Source organism: Garra rufa, chromosome 14 (assembly GCF_049309525.1).
Source record: "Garra rufa chromosome 14, GarRuf1.0, whole genome shotgun sequence".
Lineage (NCBI taxonomy): Eukaryota > Metazoa > Chordata > Actinopteri > Cypriniformes > Cyprinidae > Garra > Garra rufa.
This window is the reverse complement of record NC_133374.1, coordinates 24,530,103-24,550,664: the sequence shown is the minus strand read 5'-3', so window position 1 is coordinate 24,550,664 and position 20,562 is coordinate 24,530,103. Positions and strand designations below refer to the sequence as shown.

At 36.6% G+C, this 20,562-nt stretch overlaps 2 protein-coding genes across 3 annotated transcripts; one reads left to right on the top strand and one right to left on the bottom strand.

Moving 5' to 3' along the window:
- Positions 1 to 670: 670 nt before the first annotated feature.
- On the bottom strand, positions 671 to 7,153 carry hspa8b (heat shock protein family A (Hsp70) member 8b). 2 transcript variants are annotated; one of them, XM_073817711.1, is made up of 9 exons: positions 7,034 to 7,153; positions 4,694 to 4,906; positions 4,363 to 4,568; positions 3,953 to 4,105; positions 2,598 to 3,153; positions 2,184 to 2,386; positions 1,533 to 1,731; positions 1,217 to 1,449; positions 671 to 1,137 (listed from the first exon to the last, which is right to left on the bottom strand). In XM_073817711.1, exons 2-9 carry the CDS (start codon positions 4,896 to 4,898, stop codon positions 952 to 954), a joined length of 1,941 nt encoding a protein of 646 aa, XP_073673812.1. In that variant the 5' UTR covers positions 4,899 to 4,906; positions 7,034 to 7,153; the 3' UTR covers positions 671 to 951. The 2 variants fall into 2 exon arrangements, with proteins under 2 accessions (XP_073673812.1, XP_073673811.1); XM_073817710.1 differs by having other exon boundaries at positions 4,694 to 4,903; positions 7,034 to 7,131.
- A 4,615-nt stretch (positions 7,154 to 11,768) lies between these two features.
- Positions 11,769 to 18,311, top strand: LOC141284342 (zona pellucida-like domain-containing protein 1). The gene is made up of 10 exons (XM_073817344.1): positions 11,769 to 11,871; positions 13,042 to 13,268; positions 13,358 to 13,542; positions 13,628 to 13,700; positions 13,806 to 13,903; positions 17,415 to 17,495; positions 17,586 to 17,757; positions 17,890 to 17,989; positions 18,084 to 18,104; positions 18,205 to 18,311. Exons 1-10 carry the CDS (start codon positions 11,769 to 11,771, stop codon positions 18,309 to 18,311), a joined length of 1,167 nt encoding a protein of 388 aa, XP_073673445.1.
- Positions 18,312 to 20,562: the final 2,251 nt, after the last annotated feature.

The following is a 20,562-nucleotide window of genomic DNA, read 5'->3' as shown; positions in this document are numbered from 1 at the left end:
AGATGTGTACATTTTTCTTGTGTATTTAGTAATGCCCTTCAGAAGCTACAAAAGATACTTACATGTTCCCCAGGAGACAAAATAAGTTAAATTTACCCTGATCTACAAAGTCAAGAAAGTCTTAACCCCTCTGCTCTTAATGGATCGTGTTTCCTTCTGGAGCATCAGTGAGCATTTGAACCTTCTGTAATAGTTCCATGAGTCCCTCAGTTGTCCTCAGTGTGAAAAGATGGATCTCAAAATCATACAGTCATTGTTGGAAAGGGTTTAAATACAGAAAAATTTGAAAACCAAAGAATCTGTGGGACACAAAGGACTTTTTTGAAGTACAGTGGGCAGTTTAACTGTTCAAGACAAACAAGGGACTCTCTTGTGGACTATATGTAAACGTCTTTTATGTGAAATATCTTATTCAAGTCAGTACTCACTAAAAATAATACATGCATTTTGTATGATCCCTCTTATTTTGGTAAAATAATCAACATTTTGCAGATTCTGCAAGGTGTATGTAAACGTTTGACCTCAACTGTAGATTTAAAAAAAAGAACACAACTTCAAGAAAAGCTTGCTTTTGGTAAAATGTTGATAATTTAAGATCTGCATTTAAGCAACTGTACATGGTTGACTTTTTCAAATTGTTCTGTTAAGGAATAACCAAAACCACACAGCATTCATTTTGTGAACAGTGAATACTTTATTGTCAGTGTTTGACACACCAGAATGTGATGCATAAGCAGCATTTTTAACATACGTTTAACACAAGAACAAAAACATGCTGCTCAAACCAGCTATAAAGCAAACTGGTAATAAATGCTCATGAGTTGCAAGTCAACTCACAACACAAAAAAAATCGTGAGTAACATGCAAAACAGAAAACACACTTATACTTATTAAGGCGCTCAAAAAATACAGTAAGGTGCTTCAAACAGTGAAAAACTTCCTCAGAATGATCTAATCAACTTCTTCAATGGTTGGTCCAGAGGATCCACCTCCACTAGGGGCACCTCCAGCTCCTGGGAAGCCTCCAGGCATTCCTTCTGGCATCCCACCAGCGCCCTGGTAGAGCTTGGTGATGATAGGGTTGCACACCTTCTCTAGTTCCTTCTGCTGATGCTCAAACTCGTCCTTCTCAGCTGTCTGTACAGAAATAACGAGACAATATGAGTACTACAGATGCATTAAGATGACTGGACACCTCAAAAGTTGAGAAGCATACCTGGTTTTTATCCAGCCAGCTTATGACCTCATTGCACTTGTCAAGAATCTTCTGCTTGTCCTCGTCACTTATCTTATCCTTGAGTTTCTCATCTTCAACTGTGGACTTCATGTTGAAGGCATAGGACTCAAGGCCATTCTTGGCAGAAACCTTATCTCTTTGGACATCGTCCTCAGACTTGTACCTCTCAGCTTCCTGGACCATGCGCTCAATGTCCTCCTTACTTAGACGTCCTGGAAAAGTTGGAAGCATTGATTAGGATTTAGATTTCAAATGTACAAGACACTCAGGAGGTCAAGAGTTATGTTTGAGTTACCTTTGTCATTGGTAATGGTGATTTTGTTCTCCTTGCCGGTGCTCTTGTCTACAGCGGAGACATTCATGATGCCGTTGGCATCGGTGTCAAATGTTACTTCGATTTGCGGGACGCCACGTGGAGCAGGAGGGATGCCCGTCAGCTCGAACTTTCCAAGCAAGTTATTATCTTTAGTCATGGCTCTTTCACCCTCATATACCTAGAGGAACACATTAAGGGAGAAGTTCACTTTCAGAACAAAAAAACATTGAGATAATGTACTCACCCCCTTGTCATCCAAGATGTTCATGCCTTTCTTGAACCGGAAAAAGGCAAAGCAAGACAAGTCGAGCGTTTGAGGTTAAAAAGTATATAAATTGTAATAATAATGTTTCGCTAGATAAGACGCTTCTTTGGCTGGGATCGTTTACAACCACATTTGGGATCGTCTGAAGCCTCATTTAAACTGCATTTTGGAAGTTCAAACTCAGGGCATCATAGAAGTCCACTATATGGAGAAAAAAATTTCTTTACAATTGAAGAAAGAAAGATATGAACATCTTGAATGACAAGCAGTGAGTACATTATCTGTAATTTTTGTTCTGGAAGTGAACTTCTCCTTTAAGTGTGAAACCATGGACAAACAAAAAACCAAAAGGAACATCTGCTCACCTGAATGAGGACACCAGGCTGGTTGTCGGAGTAGGTGGTGAAGGTCTGTGTTTGTTTGGTTGGGATAGTAGTGTTACGTTTGATCAGGACGGTCATGACGCCACCAGCAGTCTCAATTCCCAAGGACAGAGGAGTAACATCCAGGAGCAAGAGGTCTTGGACATTCTCAGACTTGTCTCCAGACAAAATGGCTGCCTGGACAGCTGTAAAAAAGGAAATATGTCTCTAATAGGACATTCATGGAAGAATATGCCATTCACCCTGTTGAAAAACCAGCATATGCTGGTTAGGTGTGTTTTGAAGCATGGCAGTTGGTTTGAGCTTGGTTTAAGCTGGTCCTTAGTTGGTTATAAGCTGGTTATGAGTTGGTATGCTGGTTTTTCAACAGGGCAAAACCATGTCCATTTTGATTACCTGCTCCATATGCGACAGCCTCATCAGGATTAATGCTCTTGTTTAGCTCCTTCCCGTTAAAGAAGTCCTGCAGCAGCTTTTGGATTTTTGGGATACGGGTGGACCCTCCAACAAGGACAATTTCGTGAACTTGAGACTTGTCCAGTTTGGCATCACGAAGGGATTTCTCGACCGGATCCAATGTGCCACGGAAGAGATCGGCGTTGAGCTCTTCAAAACGAGCCCTGGTGATTGAAGTGTAGAAGTCGATTCCCTCATAAAGAGAATCGATTTCGATACTGGCCTGAGTGCTGGAGGACAAAGTGCGTTTCGCACGCTCGCATGCTGTGCGTAGCCGACGGACAGCCCTCTTGTTGTCGCTGATGTCCTTTTTGTACTTGCGCTTGAATTCCGAGATGAAGTGGTTGACCATGCGGTTGTCGAAATCTTCTCCGCCGAGGTGAGTGTCTCCGGCTGTAGACTTGACCTCAAAGATGCCATCCTCGATGGTAAGGATGGATACATCAAAAGTGCCACCACCAAGGTCAAAGATCAGGACGTTTCTCTCAGAACCAACCTGGTACCAGACAAATAAATCAGTTGTACTTGATTCTTGTTTTAATATTTATGTATAGTAAAAGTAACACTCTTACTTAGAGCTAGGGGTGTGATGAAAAATCAATACATCTCGATTAATGAATCGATTTCTGAGCTTAGTTTTTAACACCAGATGGCGCATTAATCTAGTTTTTAACCACACACTCAAATGGTTACAAAAAAGTCTCAGAATGCTTTTATGATGCAAAATTAATGTAAAGCTCACTGTGAACCCCCTTGTAATTCTCTTCCTTTTAGAACTTTATGAATGATAATTTTAGGTTCAAGTGTGTGTAAGGAATTGTAATTGTAAAATACGGTTGTTTTTAAAGTATGCAGAACCATCTGCTGTTAAAAACTAAGCTCAGAATCGATCAAGAAAAAAAAAATCGAGATGCATTCGGAAAAACCCTAAAAAATGCACAATCATTTCGATTTATTTTTTCCAGCATTACTTAGAGCACTATGATTTCCGCGGTGTGGAAAACCGAGACGGAATCATGGAATCCAGTCATGAAAATGAAATTTACTGTATAACAAAAGACTCCATGGATTTTGCCAAATTTTGGATAAATTAATCAAAAGTAGGTCAGTACATTTAAATCAGATTGTGATATGGACTATTGTCTGTGAATATTAAGCTGTACAAATGCCTTTGACTTAAGAGCAAAAATCTTTAAACTTGCCTTTAAACTTGAAAGAAAGAAATGACATTTATTGTGATAATTATTGATAACGATTTTTTTGCCCATATTGCCCAGCTCTAGGGCCCAACTTACTTTCTTGTCCAAGCCATAGGCAATGGCAGCAGCAGTCGGCTCATTGATAATTCGTAGAACATTGAGGCCAGAGATGGTCCCAGCATCCTTTGTGGCCTGGCGCTGAGAGTCATTAAAGTAAGCAGGTACCGTAACAACAGCATTCGTGATGGTCTGTGAACACAAATTGATGTCTTTCAAGAAGTGTAACAATGTGATGCCATTTGGTTCTTTTACTCTAAATCAGAAGACACTTTTTCCCCCCACAAATGTTTAAGATGTGTTATTGAAACAGGCCTCCTTCATGCTCTAATAAGCTGCAGTGTGTCAATGTTGACAGGTGAGACATGTCAACATCTTTGACATACAGCAACAAGGACAAGGAAGTTGGTTTCTCAGCACCATTATAGCAAATACAGGCAGAAACCTACTTTTCCAAGGTATGCCTCAGCAATTTCCTTCATCTTTGTAAGCACCATGGAAGAAATCTCCTCTGGGTAAAAGCTCTTGGTCTCCCCTTTGTATTCGACTTGAACTTTGGGGCGTGAGCTGTCATTTATAACAGTGAAGGGCCAATGCTTCATGTCTGACTGCACAACAGCGTCATCAAACCTGCGCCCGATGAGCCGCTTTGCATCTAGGGAAAGAAATATGGCAACAAATTCAGATGTGCAACTTATATGCCAATAAATAAGCTAATAAATATGTTTGTAAATGCCACAGATTTACAATCTAAATTATATCATGCATGAAAGCACTTACCAAAGACTGTATTGGTGGGGTTCATTGCTACTTGATTTTTGGCAGCATCTCCAATCAGCCTCTCTGTGTCTGTGAATGCAACATAACTTGGGGTGGTCCTGTTACCCTGGTCGTTGGCAATGATTTCAACTTTGCCATGTTGAAAAACCCCTACGCAGGAGTAGGTGGTTCCTAGATCAATGCCAACTGCTGGTCCCTTTGACATGGTTTCTGCTGGCAGCAAACAAACATCATGGCAATATTTAATATTCATGATGGAAAATGTATTAAGCATTCGACTCAAGCCTCCAAATAGAGGATGTATGTTTGTTTTATATCCTATTCATAGCTTAATTCTTTGTTTACAATATGTGACTGTTTACTCAAAAGCTTTATTGGCACACTAGTCAACAGATGATCCTGTGGCCTGCATGGACCGCAGAGCGGATCAGCTGTCACTGTGTTAAAAGAAGCTACTTTAAACAGAGCAACAGCTTTATCATTCCGTCAGTGTCATTAGTGATTACATACAGTTGAGGTCAAAAGTTTAAACACACCTTGCAGAGTCTGCAAAATGTTACTTACTTTACCAAAATAAGAAGGATCATACAAAACACATGCTTTTATTTTATTTATTACTGACCTGAATAAGATATTTCACATAAAATACGTTTACATATAGTCCACAAGAGAAAGTAATAGCTGAATTTATAAAAATGACCTTCTTAAAAAGTTTACATACGCTTGATTCTTAATAATGTGTTTTGTTTTGTTTTTTGTCCTAAACAGTTTGTCCTGCCCACAGTGCTGTTTTTCAGGTAAATCCTTTAGGTCCCAAAACATTCTTTGGTTTTTCAGCATTTCTGTGCATTTAAAACTTTTGCAACAATGACTGTATGATTTTGAGTTCTATCTTTTCACACTGAAGACAACTGAGGGGCCCATATGCAACTACTACAGAAGGTTGAACAGCTCACTAATGATCCAGAAGGAAAAACCATGCATTAAGAGAAAACTTTTGAACAGAATAAGATGTGTACATTTTTCTTATTTTGCCTAAATATGTTTTTTTTCATTTAGTACTTCCCCTATAGAAACTACAGAAATACTTACGTTTCCCAAAGACGAAATAAGTTGAATTTACCCTAATCTAAGTTTTTTACCCCTGTCTCCGTCTGTAATAGTTTCAGTCATTGTTGGAAAGGGTGGAAATACACAAAAATGCTAAAAAGGTTTTTTTTCTGAAAAATCATTCAGGTAACAACACAGTATTAAGAATCAAGCATATGTAAACGTTTGAATGGGTCATTTTTTTTTATAAATTTAACTATTAATTTCTCTTGTGGACTATATGTAAACATCTTTTATGTGAAATATCTTACTAGGTAATTACTAAATAAAAAATAACATGCAATTTGTATAATCCCTCTTATTCTGGTAAAAACAATTAACATTTTGCAGATTCTGTAAGGTGTGTGTAAACTTGACATCAACTGTATGCTTAAATCATGCCAAATAAAAAGTCAACATTTAACTTACTTGGTCATTCCAAACCTACAAGACTGACATTCCTTTTGTGGAAAACATAAATTGTCAGACAATTGACAAATGACAGATTGACAGCCTCAAACGGTCACTTTCATGTCTTTTTTAATAAAACGAATATTAGTTTTAGGTGAACTATCCCTTTAAGATAATTGACTGCCTTTCTGAGGGAAAGTTAAGGTCTAGTTTCCTGTCGTTTGCTCCAAACTATTATGCAACATTTGTGATTTCTGAAAGCATTCCTAAATTGGAAAAACTGGGAGTGTCTTATTCTGGAATCATTTGCTGCTAGAACATTCCATAAACCCTAATCAAGCGCGCCCACAACACTCAGAGAACGTTCAAATGACATAAATTATTGACGTTCTAGAACATTCCATAATATCGCTGGTTTAGTTGGCAGATCGAATGCAGGAAAACATTCAAAACATTTAGCTAACGTTAGCGCTATTCAAATTTGACAGTTTTGTAATTTCTTCACTCGTGTTGGAAATGTTATCAGACTGAGAGTGACTGAGGCTGTCAGTCCCTCACATCCCGCCTAAAATCTCTCGTTATGATCTAACGTTACGGAATAAAGAAAGTCATAGTTTTTGGTAAACATGAGAAAGTAAATGATGACAGAATTTTGACTGTTGAGTAAACTGCACCGTTAAGTTGCTAAACTAGCGTTATCAAGCCTGAACAGCATTAAATTCGACGCATCTTCGTATGTTTTAGTCTTGTAATATTAGCAACTGCGCAATCAGCTTGTTTATAATTAAAAAGAAACCCTAAACTCTTTCAATGCATGAGAACAGTAATCATAATTCTCACCAGAAACGCTGTGAGTCTGTCAATCACCTGTGGTGTCGCAGCTCCAAACGCGCTCGGTGTCTGCAGTAGAACTGTGCTGTACTGCGCTTGACTTCCTGAGAACAGTCCAGAACATGAAACTAACGCACTCAGCAGCCAATCACGTCGCACGGCGGCTGAAGCGTTCAGAGATGGAGAACGCCAGCATAATTCAGCCTATTACACAGCAGAATGTTCCTAAAGGAGGAAAATATACATAGAGTTCTAGAACATTCCCAGGTAATTTAGGGTACTTTTTGCACTAGTCAAAAATCCAGTCAAATGGATGGTCAACGAATAGCGATTGGAATAAGCATTATAGATACAGGATTTAAGTGGTTTCATAAATGTGAACGATGAAAAAACCCTTAGAGTAAAACATAGCTCCCTCTGGCGGCCATTTTGCTCGAGTGTCGTCTTTATTCAAGATTGTATTGAAGACTTCATTACCAGGCGACGGTCGCGACAAAATCCCTCGAGTTAGAAACCTCTTTATGATATTATTCTTATAAGTAGAACGAAACACTTTTTTTAACATAAGGGCTTTGTTACGTTTGAAGCTTTAAGTTACTGACACGGGATAGCGCCGTTGTTATGGTTACCTCGTCAGGTCGGCTCGATTTCTTTTGGAGAGTGGTGCAGTTTTCTAACTTTTGTGTTCACTGAAAGATTATAAAATCTTTATATTGTGTAAAAAGAGTACATACACTTGAGAAGCTAGTCTTGGTTTACTGGTGTTTTCTAGCACTGATATCTAAATGCTATATTACACGCCACGCCTCTTTAAATGTCAGAAGGACATCTATCTATCTATCTATCTATCTATCTATCTATCTATCTATCTATCTATCTATCTATCTATCATCTATCTATCTGTCTGTCTGTCTGTCTGTCTGTCTGTCTGTCTGTCTGTCTGTCTGTCTGCCTGCCTGCCTGCCTGTCTGTCTGTCTGTCTGTCTGTCTGTCTGTCTGTCTGTCTGTCTGTCTGTCTATCCATCTGTCTGTCTGTCTGTCTGTCTGTCTGTCTGTCTGTCTGTCTGTCTGTCTGTCCGTCCGTCTGTCTGTCTGTCTGTCTATCTATCCATCTGTCTGTCCATCCATCTATCTATCTATCTGTCTGTCTGTCCGTCCGTCCGTCCGTCAGTCCGTCCGTCTGTCTGTCTGTCTATCTACCATCTATCCATCTACCATCCATCCATCCATCATCTATCTATCTATCTATCTATCTATCTATCTATCTATCTATCTATCTATCTATCTATCTATCTATCTATCTATCTATCTATCTATCTATCTATCTGTCTGTCCATCTATCTATCTATCTATCTGTCTGTCTGTCTGTCTGTCTGTCTATCTACCATCTATCCATCTACCATCCATCCATCCATCATCTATCTATCTATCTATCTATCTATCTATCTATCTATCTATCTATCTATCTATCTATCTATCTATCTATCTATCTATCTATCTATCTATCTACCTGTCCATCGATCTTATCTATCCATCTATCTGTCTGTCTGTCTGTCTGTCTGTCCATCCGTCCGTCCATACATACATCTATTCGACCATCTATATATATTAGCTATATTATACTATATTATATATTCTACATATTCTCTATTATAAATCAATGCCATCATCAATGTCATCTTGAAGTTTCAGATATGTTTTTGAAGTTAGGCTTAATTAATAAACAAATAATGATAAATAAATACGGGTCCTACTTTATCTGTTGTTTATCTGTGGTAATTCTTTTTGTAATGTTTTTTTTTTCTTTGCTTGACCTTCTTATTGAGTGGCAATGCAGTATAGCTGCCCTGTAAATCAGCCACATTAACAAGTGTCCACAAGGTGTCGTAGTCATGAAAACCCCTGTCAGTCAGAGAGCTGTCACAGTTGTCAATAGTGAACATGAGGTCAGTAAGACAATCAGTCCACATACACTGAAAACAATTCGTGACAGTAGAAACTAAATGACCGATAAAAAAAGATGCAGCTATTGTATAGAGGGTGTGATGAGTTGAGCCTAAACAGAAGCGCAGCATAGCTGGACACACCCTTGAGTGCCAGACAAAGCAAAGCGGTTGATCATTTCAAATCCTCTGGGAAGTGATATTTTCAACAAAAGGGGGTTCAATCAGAAAACAGAGGGATGTCATTGTATAGTTTTATTCACAATAGCGTTTTGTACCTGACCTGGATAGAGCTAAAGGGCAGACAAGCATACAATCATGACCCTGTCATAAAAACAAAGTAGCCTTGAGTTTGAAATCACCATAAACTTTAAATTCACTATATTCTCACAAGTTAACCAGACCTATGGAAAAACAATTTCTAGAAAATTATTAATTTTCCACTATGACTAAAATACTCTTTATTTACACCGTCTTTCAAAAGTTTGGGATTAGATATATTTTTAATTTTTTTAAAGAATTTTCTTATGCTCATCAATGTTGCAAAAATCTTTAAAAAAAACAGTAATATTTTAAAATATTATTACAGTTTAAAGATTTTCTATTTTAATATATTCTAAAAAATATTTTTTCCTGCGAAGCAAAGCTGAAAATGGCAAAGCCATTACTCCAGTCTTTAGAAATCATTCTAATATGCTGATTTATTACTTTTATTATCAATGCTGGAAACAATTGTGCTGCTTAATATTTTTTTTGGAACCTGTGATTTTTTTCAGGATTCTTTGATGCCTACAAAGTTAAAAAAGAACAGCATTTATTCGAAATAGAAATCTTTTCTATGTAAGTCTAAGTCTTTGCTATCACTTTTTATCAATTTATCACATCCTTGGTGAATAAAAATATTAATTTCTTTAAAATAAATTAAATAAATAAAATAATTACTGACCACAAACATGAATGGTAGTTTATATTGTTACAAAAGATTTTAATTTTAAATAAATGCTGTTCTTTTTAACTTTTTATTTATTAAAGAATCCTGGGGAAATGTATCATAGATTTCAACAAAATATTAGGCAGCAAAACTGTTTTCAACATAAATCAGCATATTAGAATGATTTCTAAAGGATCATGTGATGCTGAAGACTGGAGTAATGATGCTGAAAATTCAGCTTTGCATCAAAGGAATAAATTACATTTTAAAACATATTTACATAGAAATCAACTATTTTACATTAAAATAATATTTCACAATATTACAGTTTTTCTGGATTTTTGATCAAATAAATGCAGCTTTGATGAACATAAGAAACTGCTTTAAAAAAACGTAAAAATCATACTGATCCAAAACTTTTAAACAGCTAGGTATGTTTATTTAAAAAAAAAATGAAAATAACAGTTAATTAAGAAATATTATACCAGCATACTGTGACTATTTTAAAGAAACAAGAGAAATTCCTTTTTTGCATGTTTATATTTTACCTATATTAAAAAGGTGATTGGTTTCATCAAGGGAATGTCCTGTATGTGGTTGCTGTCCTAAGAAAGGAACAGTAGGTACCTTTTTGTTGAAATAAGTGTTTACCTATGATGTAAGTTGTAGCGTTAGTGCCAATATTCATAAAAAGAAATTCTATCCCTAAAATCCCTTGTTAAGTGACCAACACCTTTCTTTAACACCCTGCCTGGCGACAAAGTGGCTACACCCGCCAAACAAACACCACAGTTAATGCATAATGAGCGGAACTGAGTCGAAACACATTAAAAATAGTGAGGGCAGTTGCCCATACATATATGCATACTGAAATCTCTTCTTATTTGAAATCTATCTGGTACCCTTATTTAATTTGTTAAAGAAATAGAAGCAAAAAATAAAAATGTTGTCATTATTTACTCTTTTCTGTCATTACACACCTGTATAACTTTATGTTTTTCTGTGGGAACACAAAAGAAGATGTTTTGAAAAATGTTGGTACTCAAACAGTTTTCACACATAATTTCTTTTAAGTTCCACAGAAAAAATAAAGCCATACAGCTTTGGATGAGGGGTGAAAAAACAACGACAGAACCAATTTTTGGCTGAGCTATGCCTTTAAGAAAATGATTATGTACTGTAAACAAATGTATATTAATTTAAAACTAAATTATGATGAATTATTCTATTATGAATTCTACTTTATCAAACATAAAACCGAAATAAATATGTAGAAATGGTAAATTCTATACATTTCGTTTGAGAAGATCATTGTCCAAATATATAAGCATACAATGGTATTATACATATTGAGCTTTTGACTGATTTGAGTGAATGGAATCAATTGAAATCTTAAGACTTTAATGAGGATGGAGTCCTGACATACTTTTATTTCCATGTGATAGTTTCAGGTGTGGTTCTATCTGTTCAATCAACAATATTGCTGACAAAATTGTTTTGTAAACGTAGTTACCAGATCTGAATAGATATCAGCGGGGAGATCGCTGGAGAGTCTCGTGTTGCTGTCTTTTGTCGCGTTTTCTCTCACGCCCTTCTCACCTGTATAAATACCCAATCTGGAAGAATCTGCAAGAAAAGAAGAAGTTACTCATCAAGAGTTTGTAGGTCCAAAAAGGTAATGTTTCTTTTATTCTCTAAAATGATTTAGATGGCATAATGAATATTTGCTTCTTTATAATACTTCAACACGTTTTTACAGACAAATTTTTGTCTTAAAGTATGTTTATGTTAGATGAAAAAAGGCTGAAAGAAATATTTGCTTTATTGGTTTGTATTTTCTAATGGTTTGTATTCTTTAGTTTGTCTCAGGATGATCAGAATAGTCCAGCTATTGTGTCTTGCTGGCCTTCTTCTACAGTGTGAAGGTCAGGGTCTCCAAACATGCCTCACTCACAGCACGTACAGAGCGGCAGGTTAGTGCTTACACTTTACACTTTCTCTAGATACACTGCGAAGATCATTTTCTTAATCAGATTGGTCTTATTTTCCAGGAAAAATGATGTAAACATTGTGAAAAAAATTTTACTTGAGAAGCAAAATTCAGGAGATATAAAGGTGTTTCAGACTATATAAAATTGTGTTATTTGGAACTTTTTCTATGAACGGTACAAAAAATAATAATAAATCAGCCAGTAAAGTAGAAAAAATAAAGTTAGGGATAAATAAATTCCTATTTTAGAAAAAAAATTTTTTTACAAATTTGAGATGATCTTAGACACTTTTGCTTCTCAAAAACACATGTCTTGTTTAAAGAACATACGCTACCAGTCAAGATTTTTCATGTTTTTAAAGAAGTCTCTTCTGCTTACCAAGCATTTATTTGATCCAAAGTACAGCAAAAACAGTCAATTTTTTACTATTTAAAATAACTGCTTATTTATTTACTTTATTTATTATTATTATTATTATCAGAATATAAAAAAAGTATTTTTTTTTTCAGGATTCTTTGATAAAGATCCAAGGATTAGCATTTATCTGAAATAAAAAGCTTTTGTAACATTATACACTATATGAAAGAAATTATAGAAATGAATACTTCCTTCCTTTTACCAAGGATGCTTTAAATTAATCAAAGGTGATGATAAAGACATTTATAATGTTACAAAGGATTTCTATTTCAGATAAATGTTTTTCTTCTTAATTTTTTTAACAATTCTACTCAGCTGTTTTCAACATAATAATAATATTTAAATGTTTTTTTGTTTTGTTTTTTGAGCAGCAAATCAGAATATTGGAATGATTTCTAAAGGATCATGTGACTGGAGTAATGATACTAAAAATTCAGCTTTGAAATCACAGGAATAAATTAGATTTTAAAATATATTCAAACAGAAAACAGTTATTTAAAATAGTAAAAATATTTTAGAATTTATTGTTTTGCTGTACTTTGGATCAAAAAAAATACTTGCTGAGCAAAAAATCTTACAGTTCAAAAACTTTTTACTGGTAGTGTATTTTAATATTTTAACTAGAAAATACTGATTGAAGTGTTTGTTGCAGAAAACATACAAAATGATGCATTCATATGAGACTAAATTAATGCAGGAGCACCTTGAGTAACAGAATATTCATATATCTTTCAGACAACGCCGATATGACAGTGTTCTGTGGAACCGACTCAATGTTTTTAAAAGTTCTCATTTGTCCAATGTATTTTGGGGGATACAACGAATCACTAATGGCGCTCAATGCCAAGTTTAACATCCTAGCCTGCCGTGGAGTACCGGACTGGACTGTCAATCCTCCCGTCTTGCTGTTTAACTTCTCAATCTCTCATGACGCGCTCACCCTTTGTGGCAACAATATGAACGTAAGAGCTTTTCACTTTAAAGCAATCAACTTTGAAACTTTTAATCCTACAGATTTCCATAATGTGTCTGTGGAATGTTTGTTCATTAGATTACAAGTCAAGTGGGATCAGGAGTATTCTCAGACTTCTCGCAAATCCAGTCGGTTAATATCTCTGGATTAATCAATTCCTGGGATCCCAGTACCTCCACTATCACTTACAGGCAACAACTTATGTACCAGTTTTCGTGTCTGTATCCACTGCAGTATTTAGTTAACAACACTGAGCTTAGCGTGTGAGTATAACTGCTAAAAATCTGTTTCTCGCTTGAAGTTTCTGTACGGTAACTTTTGTGACAAAGCCTCTCTTCGTGCCAACAGGTCAGGAGTGAGTCTAGCAGTAAAGGACAACAATGGCACATTCATCAGTACTCTAAGCATGGGTCTGTATAATGTAAGAATCTGTTTTTGTTTTTGTTTTTCGTTAAATGACACTTAATCAGTAAATCAGTGAATACAACTTTCTTAACATCCTCTCTTTATTTGGAATGTTTTTTAGAATGCCAACTATACTACCAAACTCCAAATACCAGGATCTGGGCTGCAGTTGAAAACAAAAATATATGTGCAGGTCAAGGCAACAAATCTCACTAACAAGTAAGAATTCAACTCTCCAATGTTTTGCATCTCATGACAGAAACATACCTGTGGGACCTTTTTTGCAAAAAAAAGCAAGATACGTACCAATAACTACATATCGCTAAAGTTTTGAACACTAGGTGGTAAAACAGCAAGCACTTGTCATCATTTTCGTACACAGTTATAATTACAGCTCCATATGTTTCACTTTCCAGATGTAACAAACTTGCTCGGTAGCTCAGCCAGCACGGAATTGGATTTAGGATGTGTAATCCTTGGGTACGAATCCTGTGAAAAACATGACTCACAATGAAAAAGTTGAAAGATGAGAGACCGAAAAACAAGCTAAAACTGCATGCTTGCAATTGCGTTTTTACGTCATATTCGCTTTTGTTCATACTATCGGGTAGGTTTAGGTGTAGTGCAGATGGTACTTTATTAAATGCGAATTTAATTATTCACATGAGTAGATTACATACCAAGTCAATGCAAAGATGCAAAATGTGCGACATGTTTGTCGCAAATGCGGCATATTCGCCTCAATCGCGTATTCCACACAAGTTAAACATTTAAAAAAAAAAAGCATTACTCTTTCTTGTGGAGGCCAATCAGAGAGCTTATTGACACGTCCGATTGTATCAGAAAGAGGGAAGACAGCATATTGTAGCCTGAAATGTATGATATAAATATCTAGAGCATAGAAAACAATTAAAATCAGTTGCAGTGGTAGTTGTATTTTATTAGCATGGCTACATAGATGCTGCTATCAATACAAAAATAATGTCAGTGTATATCAGGATTAATACTCATCCGCCTCTGGATGGTGCTGTGAACCCAGACATGTCGGCTTTTGGCTTTCCGGCGTATTTGGGACTTCCACAACAGTTGTTCACATGAGTGAAAAACATCTCACGAGTAATCTAGAGCAAATGATGTGATGCGCTAGCCTGGAAAAATCCAGACCCTAATCTATTAAGATTAAGGGTCTGGGATCAAGCAATGAAAACTGCCTAACTCGAGAGGGCGGCACCAAGCATGCATTTGAAACTCTAACTGCACGCAATTGGATAACGCCACGACCAATCACAACAATACACGCTTAGCTACCAGCAGAGCTAAATGATGTTTCATTAACAAAGTTCGGGAGAAGCGCGTCAGATGCTTAGCGTAAACATCACAAGTCAATCAGCGCCATAGGTTTAAATACAGCTGACTCACCTCAATTCACTCGATGGTTTATCAGTAAACCTCCACCACCCCATCTCATCACTCCGAGTTCTCGCTACTTCTATTGGGGGGGTACTCTGGGTTCGGGCCACTCCCGAGCTCGGAGCCCTTCACCGGACAGCACGCCAAACATGCACTACTATTCTCCGGCTAATTATATGTAAGCGTGAACTCGTGAACTGATAGATTAAACTCTTGCCGTATCCAGTCGGCAAAACAGCAAAAACGTCCTTCTTGCAAAGGAACGATTCGAGTTTTCGGTTTTCTGTTCCTATTTTATATGGAAAGCCAAGTCTAACTCGTTCATTGTAGCGGCCAAAGCCGTTTCAAACAACTTGTTGTTCATCTGTAGCGACAGCGATCTTTCAAAGTTTACTATATGATTCGGACGTCGCAGTGCTGTCATCATCAGTTTAGCTCGCCTCTGGCCCGCCTACATCAGATACACCGATTTGATTGGTTCCCACAATTGCTTACGTATTGCAGTAACCTGCATCATTGCTTGATGCCAGAGTGTCTTGCAGAGACAATTCAAATTGTGCTCTCGCGAGACCTCTGGATTTCCAGGGTAGTGATGCGCAGTTCCACTTTGCATTTGGCGTGAACACTAGGGCTGGGAAAATAAACTGATGCATTGCAAATAAAGAAATGATTCTGCATCGATTTTGCAATTTTCTGAATACATCGTGATTTTCTCTCGAATCGTTTCTGAGCTTAGTTTTAACAGCTGATAGCACTGCATGCTTTAGAAACAGCTGTACCTTACAATTACAATTCCTTACACACACTTAAACTTAAAGTCATTCATAAAGTTTGAAAAGTTTGAATCGAATTACAAGGGTGTTCACAGTGAGCCTTACTTTAATTTCGCATCATAAAAGCATTCCAAGACTAAGCCAAACGCACAGACGCTCTTCTTCCTGAGCATTTCAGTATGTGGTTAAAAACTAGCTTAGTGTGCCATCTGCTGTTAAAACTAAGCTCAGAATCGATTTCAGAGAGAATCGTGATGCATTCGGAATTGATTTATGAATCACGATAAATCAATGATTTATCACCGCAGCCCTAGTGTGAACACACAATTAGAGTTATAGCACCACTCAATGGACATTTCAAGTCTGAACTGCGGTGACACATACATAACCAACGTCACATAAAATGTACAATATGTACGTTCATCGTTTCCGGGGAAAAAAACAAAACACTCTTTAGCGCAACTCAGTAGACCTTTCACTTTGACTACTATGTCACGAAACATACATGGCGGTACGTATTGCGCATCTTGCGAAAAAGTTCCAACAGATATGTTTTAATCATGAGATCAGTTTGATGTAGTATTTTAAAGCCAAGTTGTCATGAAACTCTAGATGGTGCAGGTTGATGCATCCTTAAAGGAGTAGTTCACTTTCAGAACAAAAATGTACAGATAATGTACTCACCCCCTTGTCATCCAAGATGTTCATGTCTTTCTTTCTCGTAAAGAAATTGTGTTTTTTCAGGAAAACATTTCAGGATTTCTCTCCATATAATGGACTTCTATGGTGCCCCCGAGTTTGAACTTCCAAAATACAGTTTAAATGCAGCTTCAAAGGGCTCTAAATGATCACAGCCGCGGTAGAAGGGTATTATCTAGTGAAACGATCGGTTATTTTCTAAAAACATTTACAACTTATGTACTTTTTAATCTCAAACGCTCGTCTTGCCGAGCTAGACAAGACGAGCATTTGAGGTTAAAAAGTATATAAATTGTATTTTTTTATAACCCATCATTTTGCTAGATAAGACGCTTCTTTCCTTGGCTGTGATTGTTTAGAGCCCTTTGAAGCTGCATTTTGGAAGTTCAAACTCAGGGGCACCATAGAAGTCTATTATATGGAGAGAAATCCTCAAATGATTTACTCAAAAAACAAATTTCCTTACGACTGAAGAAAGAAAGACATGAACATCTTGGATGACAAGGGGGTGAGTACATCATCTCTAAATTTGTGTTTTGAAAGTGAACTACTCCTCTAATGCAAACTGATCATATTCACAGCGTTAAACTACTTGGCACAAGCTGATTAGTTCATACTGCATCACAGCCAATGAGCTTTACTTTACATTTAAATAGCTGGTAAGCATTCACTAGAGCAGTTCACAGTGTTTTCTTCTGAAAACCTTCCACCTCCCCAGCTCCACCTGTATAGATCTGCTATAGGTTATTATGTGTCACTGGTGCAAAATTGAAATTAATACTGTTGATTATACATTTACAGATCAATCAAATCTAATTGTCTAATCTAATCTTATTGTGTTTTGTAAGGTTCAATGTGTTGCTGGACCGTTGCTATGCCACAACAAGCCCGTATCCAACCAGCAGCACCTCTTATGATCTTTTTGTTGGGTGAGTCATTCATAAAAAGCAGACTGAAAGCGAGCAGTTGAGAAGACACTTTAATTCTCTTGTGAGAATCACATCTATTGTTGTTTATAGGTGTATTCGTGATGCCCAGACAAAGATTGATTGGAATGGGATGTCCCAGGTAGCTCAATTCTCCTTTGAGGCCTTCCGCTTTGTGGAACACAAAAACTTGACCATCTCCACTTTCTACCTGCATTGTGCTACCCGACTCTGTGAGAACTCCACTTGCGCCTCCTTGCTTCCGGTAACTAATTGTGCTTATCTGATGATAGAATTGAATTCATTCATTTGTTTACTTCATTTTTAGTTTGTTGTGTTTGTCATGTGTTTGTGGTTATGTGTGGATTTCATCTGACCTTTTTTTGTGTATACATAGAAATGCCGTAGGAGAAGAGAAGCAGAATCTCCAGTGTACAACTCTACAAGTGATGTTGCCATGGTCTCCTCTGGACCAATCAGAACCAGAGTTGACAACGGTACAAAGAATCATATATTAGTTACATAAAAATAACTTAAGGTACTGATTTGTACTTTGATTTGTACTTAAATTCTCTTTTGCTTTTTCCTTAGGTGGCCTTGTGACCACGAGATGTAAGAATTCACTCGTTTTAATGAATCCTTATCTGAATAGTTATATTAATGTTTTGTTTTTAACATGTGATCTAATATTGATATCTATATCTTCCTATAGATACCTCATCAGCGTCCATCCCTCAGCTGACATATGTTGGTGTAGCCACTGGCTTGCTGAGCTTCTTTCTAATTGACTGGTTGTCTACATCAGGACTTGCACAGTGATCTTCATCTGGATTCTGGAATTCCTTATCACTTGACTGAGCACGTTTCTTAGAAGATATCTCACCTGTTACATAAATGTGAGAAAATATATTGTGTGTCAGTTATTAGCACCTCTATTTTCCAATTTAATGTGGTAGATAGACTATTGTTTTGCAATTTTTATTTTCTTTTGTTCTATGATCTTCTATGAGAACGAGACAAAAGAAACATATTCAATATGTAGTTTACATATTTTTGTTCTTTTGATAAGTCTATAATGCATGTAACACTGCTTTGGGGGAAAATGTATGCACTATGAATGTAACAATTTAACGTTTAAAGTTGAATAAAATATTAGAATCTGTCTTTTGGATTTTCACTCATCCAGGTCATCATTGAATATTAGGACTTTATTTATGAGCAGCTTAATGTTCAGTTAAAATATTTGTTTGCACAAAAGTCTTCGGGAAAAAGTGTGCAGTATTTTAGTATTTAAGACCATAATATAAACATGCATATAACGGATCTTTCATAATGTAGGCTATTTTCAATGTGTTTATTAAATAATACAATTAAATTCTGGCCACATTATATATCAAATGATAAATACTTAATAACCTACACAGAGAAAATGTATTGCTCACGAAACCCATCACCATTAAAATCTAAAAAGTTTGACTTTAGCTTTTTGAAACTATACTACATATATAACTATATTGCATAAAACAAATAAAAAAATAGTCCACAGACTGAATAAGAGCACAAATTCACTCTCTGACAGCAGGTGGCGCTAATGGAACAGCTGCTATACAGCGTTTCTTGGTTATCACTGTAAACAAATTTGCACTGCGCTTATAAATACTACTTTAATATGCAACATGAAAAGGAAATACCATCTAAACTTTTCTGAAGACATTTGTATTGCGATAGTTTAACATCTCAGCTGACTTGAATTTTCACTTCTTTTATCGATTTTTAACCGTTTTGGGGTAACGGTTGCTTCGTTACATCTCTAGTATATAAAGTATCGCTACCTGATCTCAGGATGAAAATGTACCTGTGGGAACTTTTTCGCAAGGCACTACAGTTTCCAACAGAAATGAACACTAGAGGCAGTAAAACAGCAAGCACTTGTAATCGTTTTCATACGATTACAGCTCCATATGTTTCACTTTCCGGATATAACAAGATAGCTCATTAGCTCAGCAAGCATAGAATTAGAATTATCATGTGGAATCCTTGGGTACGAATCCCATAAAAAAACATAACTCATGATGAGAGAAATTGAAAAACAAACTAAAACGGCATGCTTGCAATTGCATTTTAACTTCACATTGGCTTATGTTCATACTATCAGGTAGGTTTAGGTGTAGTGCAGATAGTACGCCATTTTAAAACGTCACAGAGCATAGTTTTCCCTGCTGAAAAAAACAGCTAAAACCAGCCTAGGCTGGTTGGCTGGTCTTAGATGGTTTAAGCTGGAAGTAGCTGGTTTTAGCTAGTGGTTTCCCAGCCTGACCAGCTAAGACCAGGCTGGGAAAGTGGCCAAAACCCCTCTAAAACCAGCCTGCTGACCAGCTGTGACCAGCTTAAACCAGGCAAGCATGCTTTTCACCAGGGTTAAGCTAAACGTTTTTAAACTTACGGTGTACACAACAGTCACCGTGCTTGTGTTGCGGTGATGCATACCACACCAACATAACATAAAAAGTACAATATGTAGGCTATGTTCATCTGTTCTTAGGTGAAAACACTTTTAGCGCCAGTTAGTGGAAATTTCACATCATGTCACGAAATGTACATCTTCTTGCAAAAACATTACCACGTCCTTCAACAAGCCTATGGACGAGACTCCCCTTTCTTCTGCAATAGGGAAATAATGAGAAGAATAACAACGTGCAGTAAATGGTAAACTGTTAGCACTACAAACCAGTGTGTTCATAATTAAGTTAAAACATTCAAATATTTTTATAAGACACACTAATTTGCAATATCTCGCAGCAAAACGAGTTTTTTTGTACAGATTAAAATAGCTGAATACTGAAGCACCACTTTACTTTACAAATGGCAGCGCCCGCTGTTACGGGAAAAAGGTAGATTGCTTAAATGTGTTTACCTCCAGACTAAGAAAAATAAAAAATGGATATCCCATGTATAAAAGAAAATATCGAGAAAAATATATTTGTAACGTCTACCTCACGAAAAAGCATTACAGAAAAAAATAACAATGCATGGCCTCTTACGGCTTCCGTAGTAAACACCTCGTTACAGA

What these genes read in the sequence shown, in the direction of transcription:
- hspa8b (XM_073817711.1), bottom strand. Translation starts at nt 4,898, where the DNA reads ATGTCAAAGGGACCAGCAGTTGGCATTGATCTAGGAACCACCTACTCC. An exon ending in CCTATGGCTTGGACAAGAAA is followed by an intron (nt 3,154 to 3,952) that starts GTAAGTTGGGCC and finishes GTCTGGTACCAG; the next exon opens with GTTGGTTCTGAGAGAAACGT. An exon ending in CACCATTACCAATGACAAAG is followed by an intron (nt 1,450 to 1,532) that starts GTAACTCAAACA and finishes CAACTTTTCCAG; the next exon opens with GACGTCTAAGTAAGGAGGAC.
- LOC141284342 (XM_073817344.1), top strand. Translation starts at nt 11,769, where the DNA reads ATGATCAGAATAGTCCAGCTATTGTGTCTTGCTGGCCTTCTTCTACAG. An exon ending in CAGCACGTACAGAGCGGCAG is followed by an intron (nt 11,872 to 13,041) that starts GTTAGTGCTTAC and finishes TATATCTTTCAG; the next exon opens with ACAACGCCGATATGACAGTG. An exon ending in AACAACACTGAGCTTAGCGT is followed by an intron (nt 13,543 to 13,627) that starts GTGAGTATAACT and finishes TCGTGCCAACAG; the next exon opens with GTCAGGAGTGAGTCTAGCAG.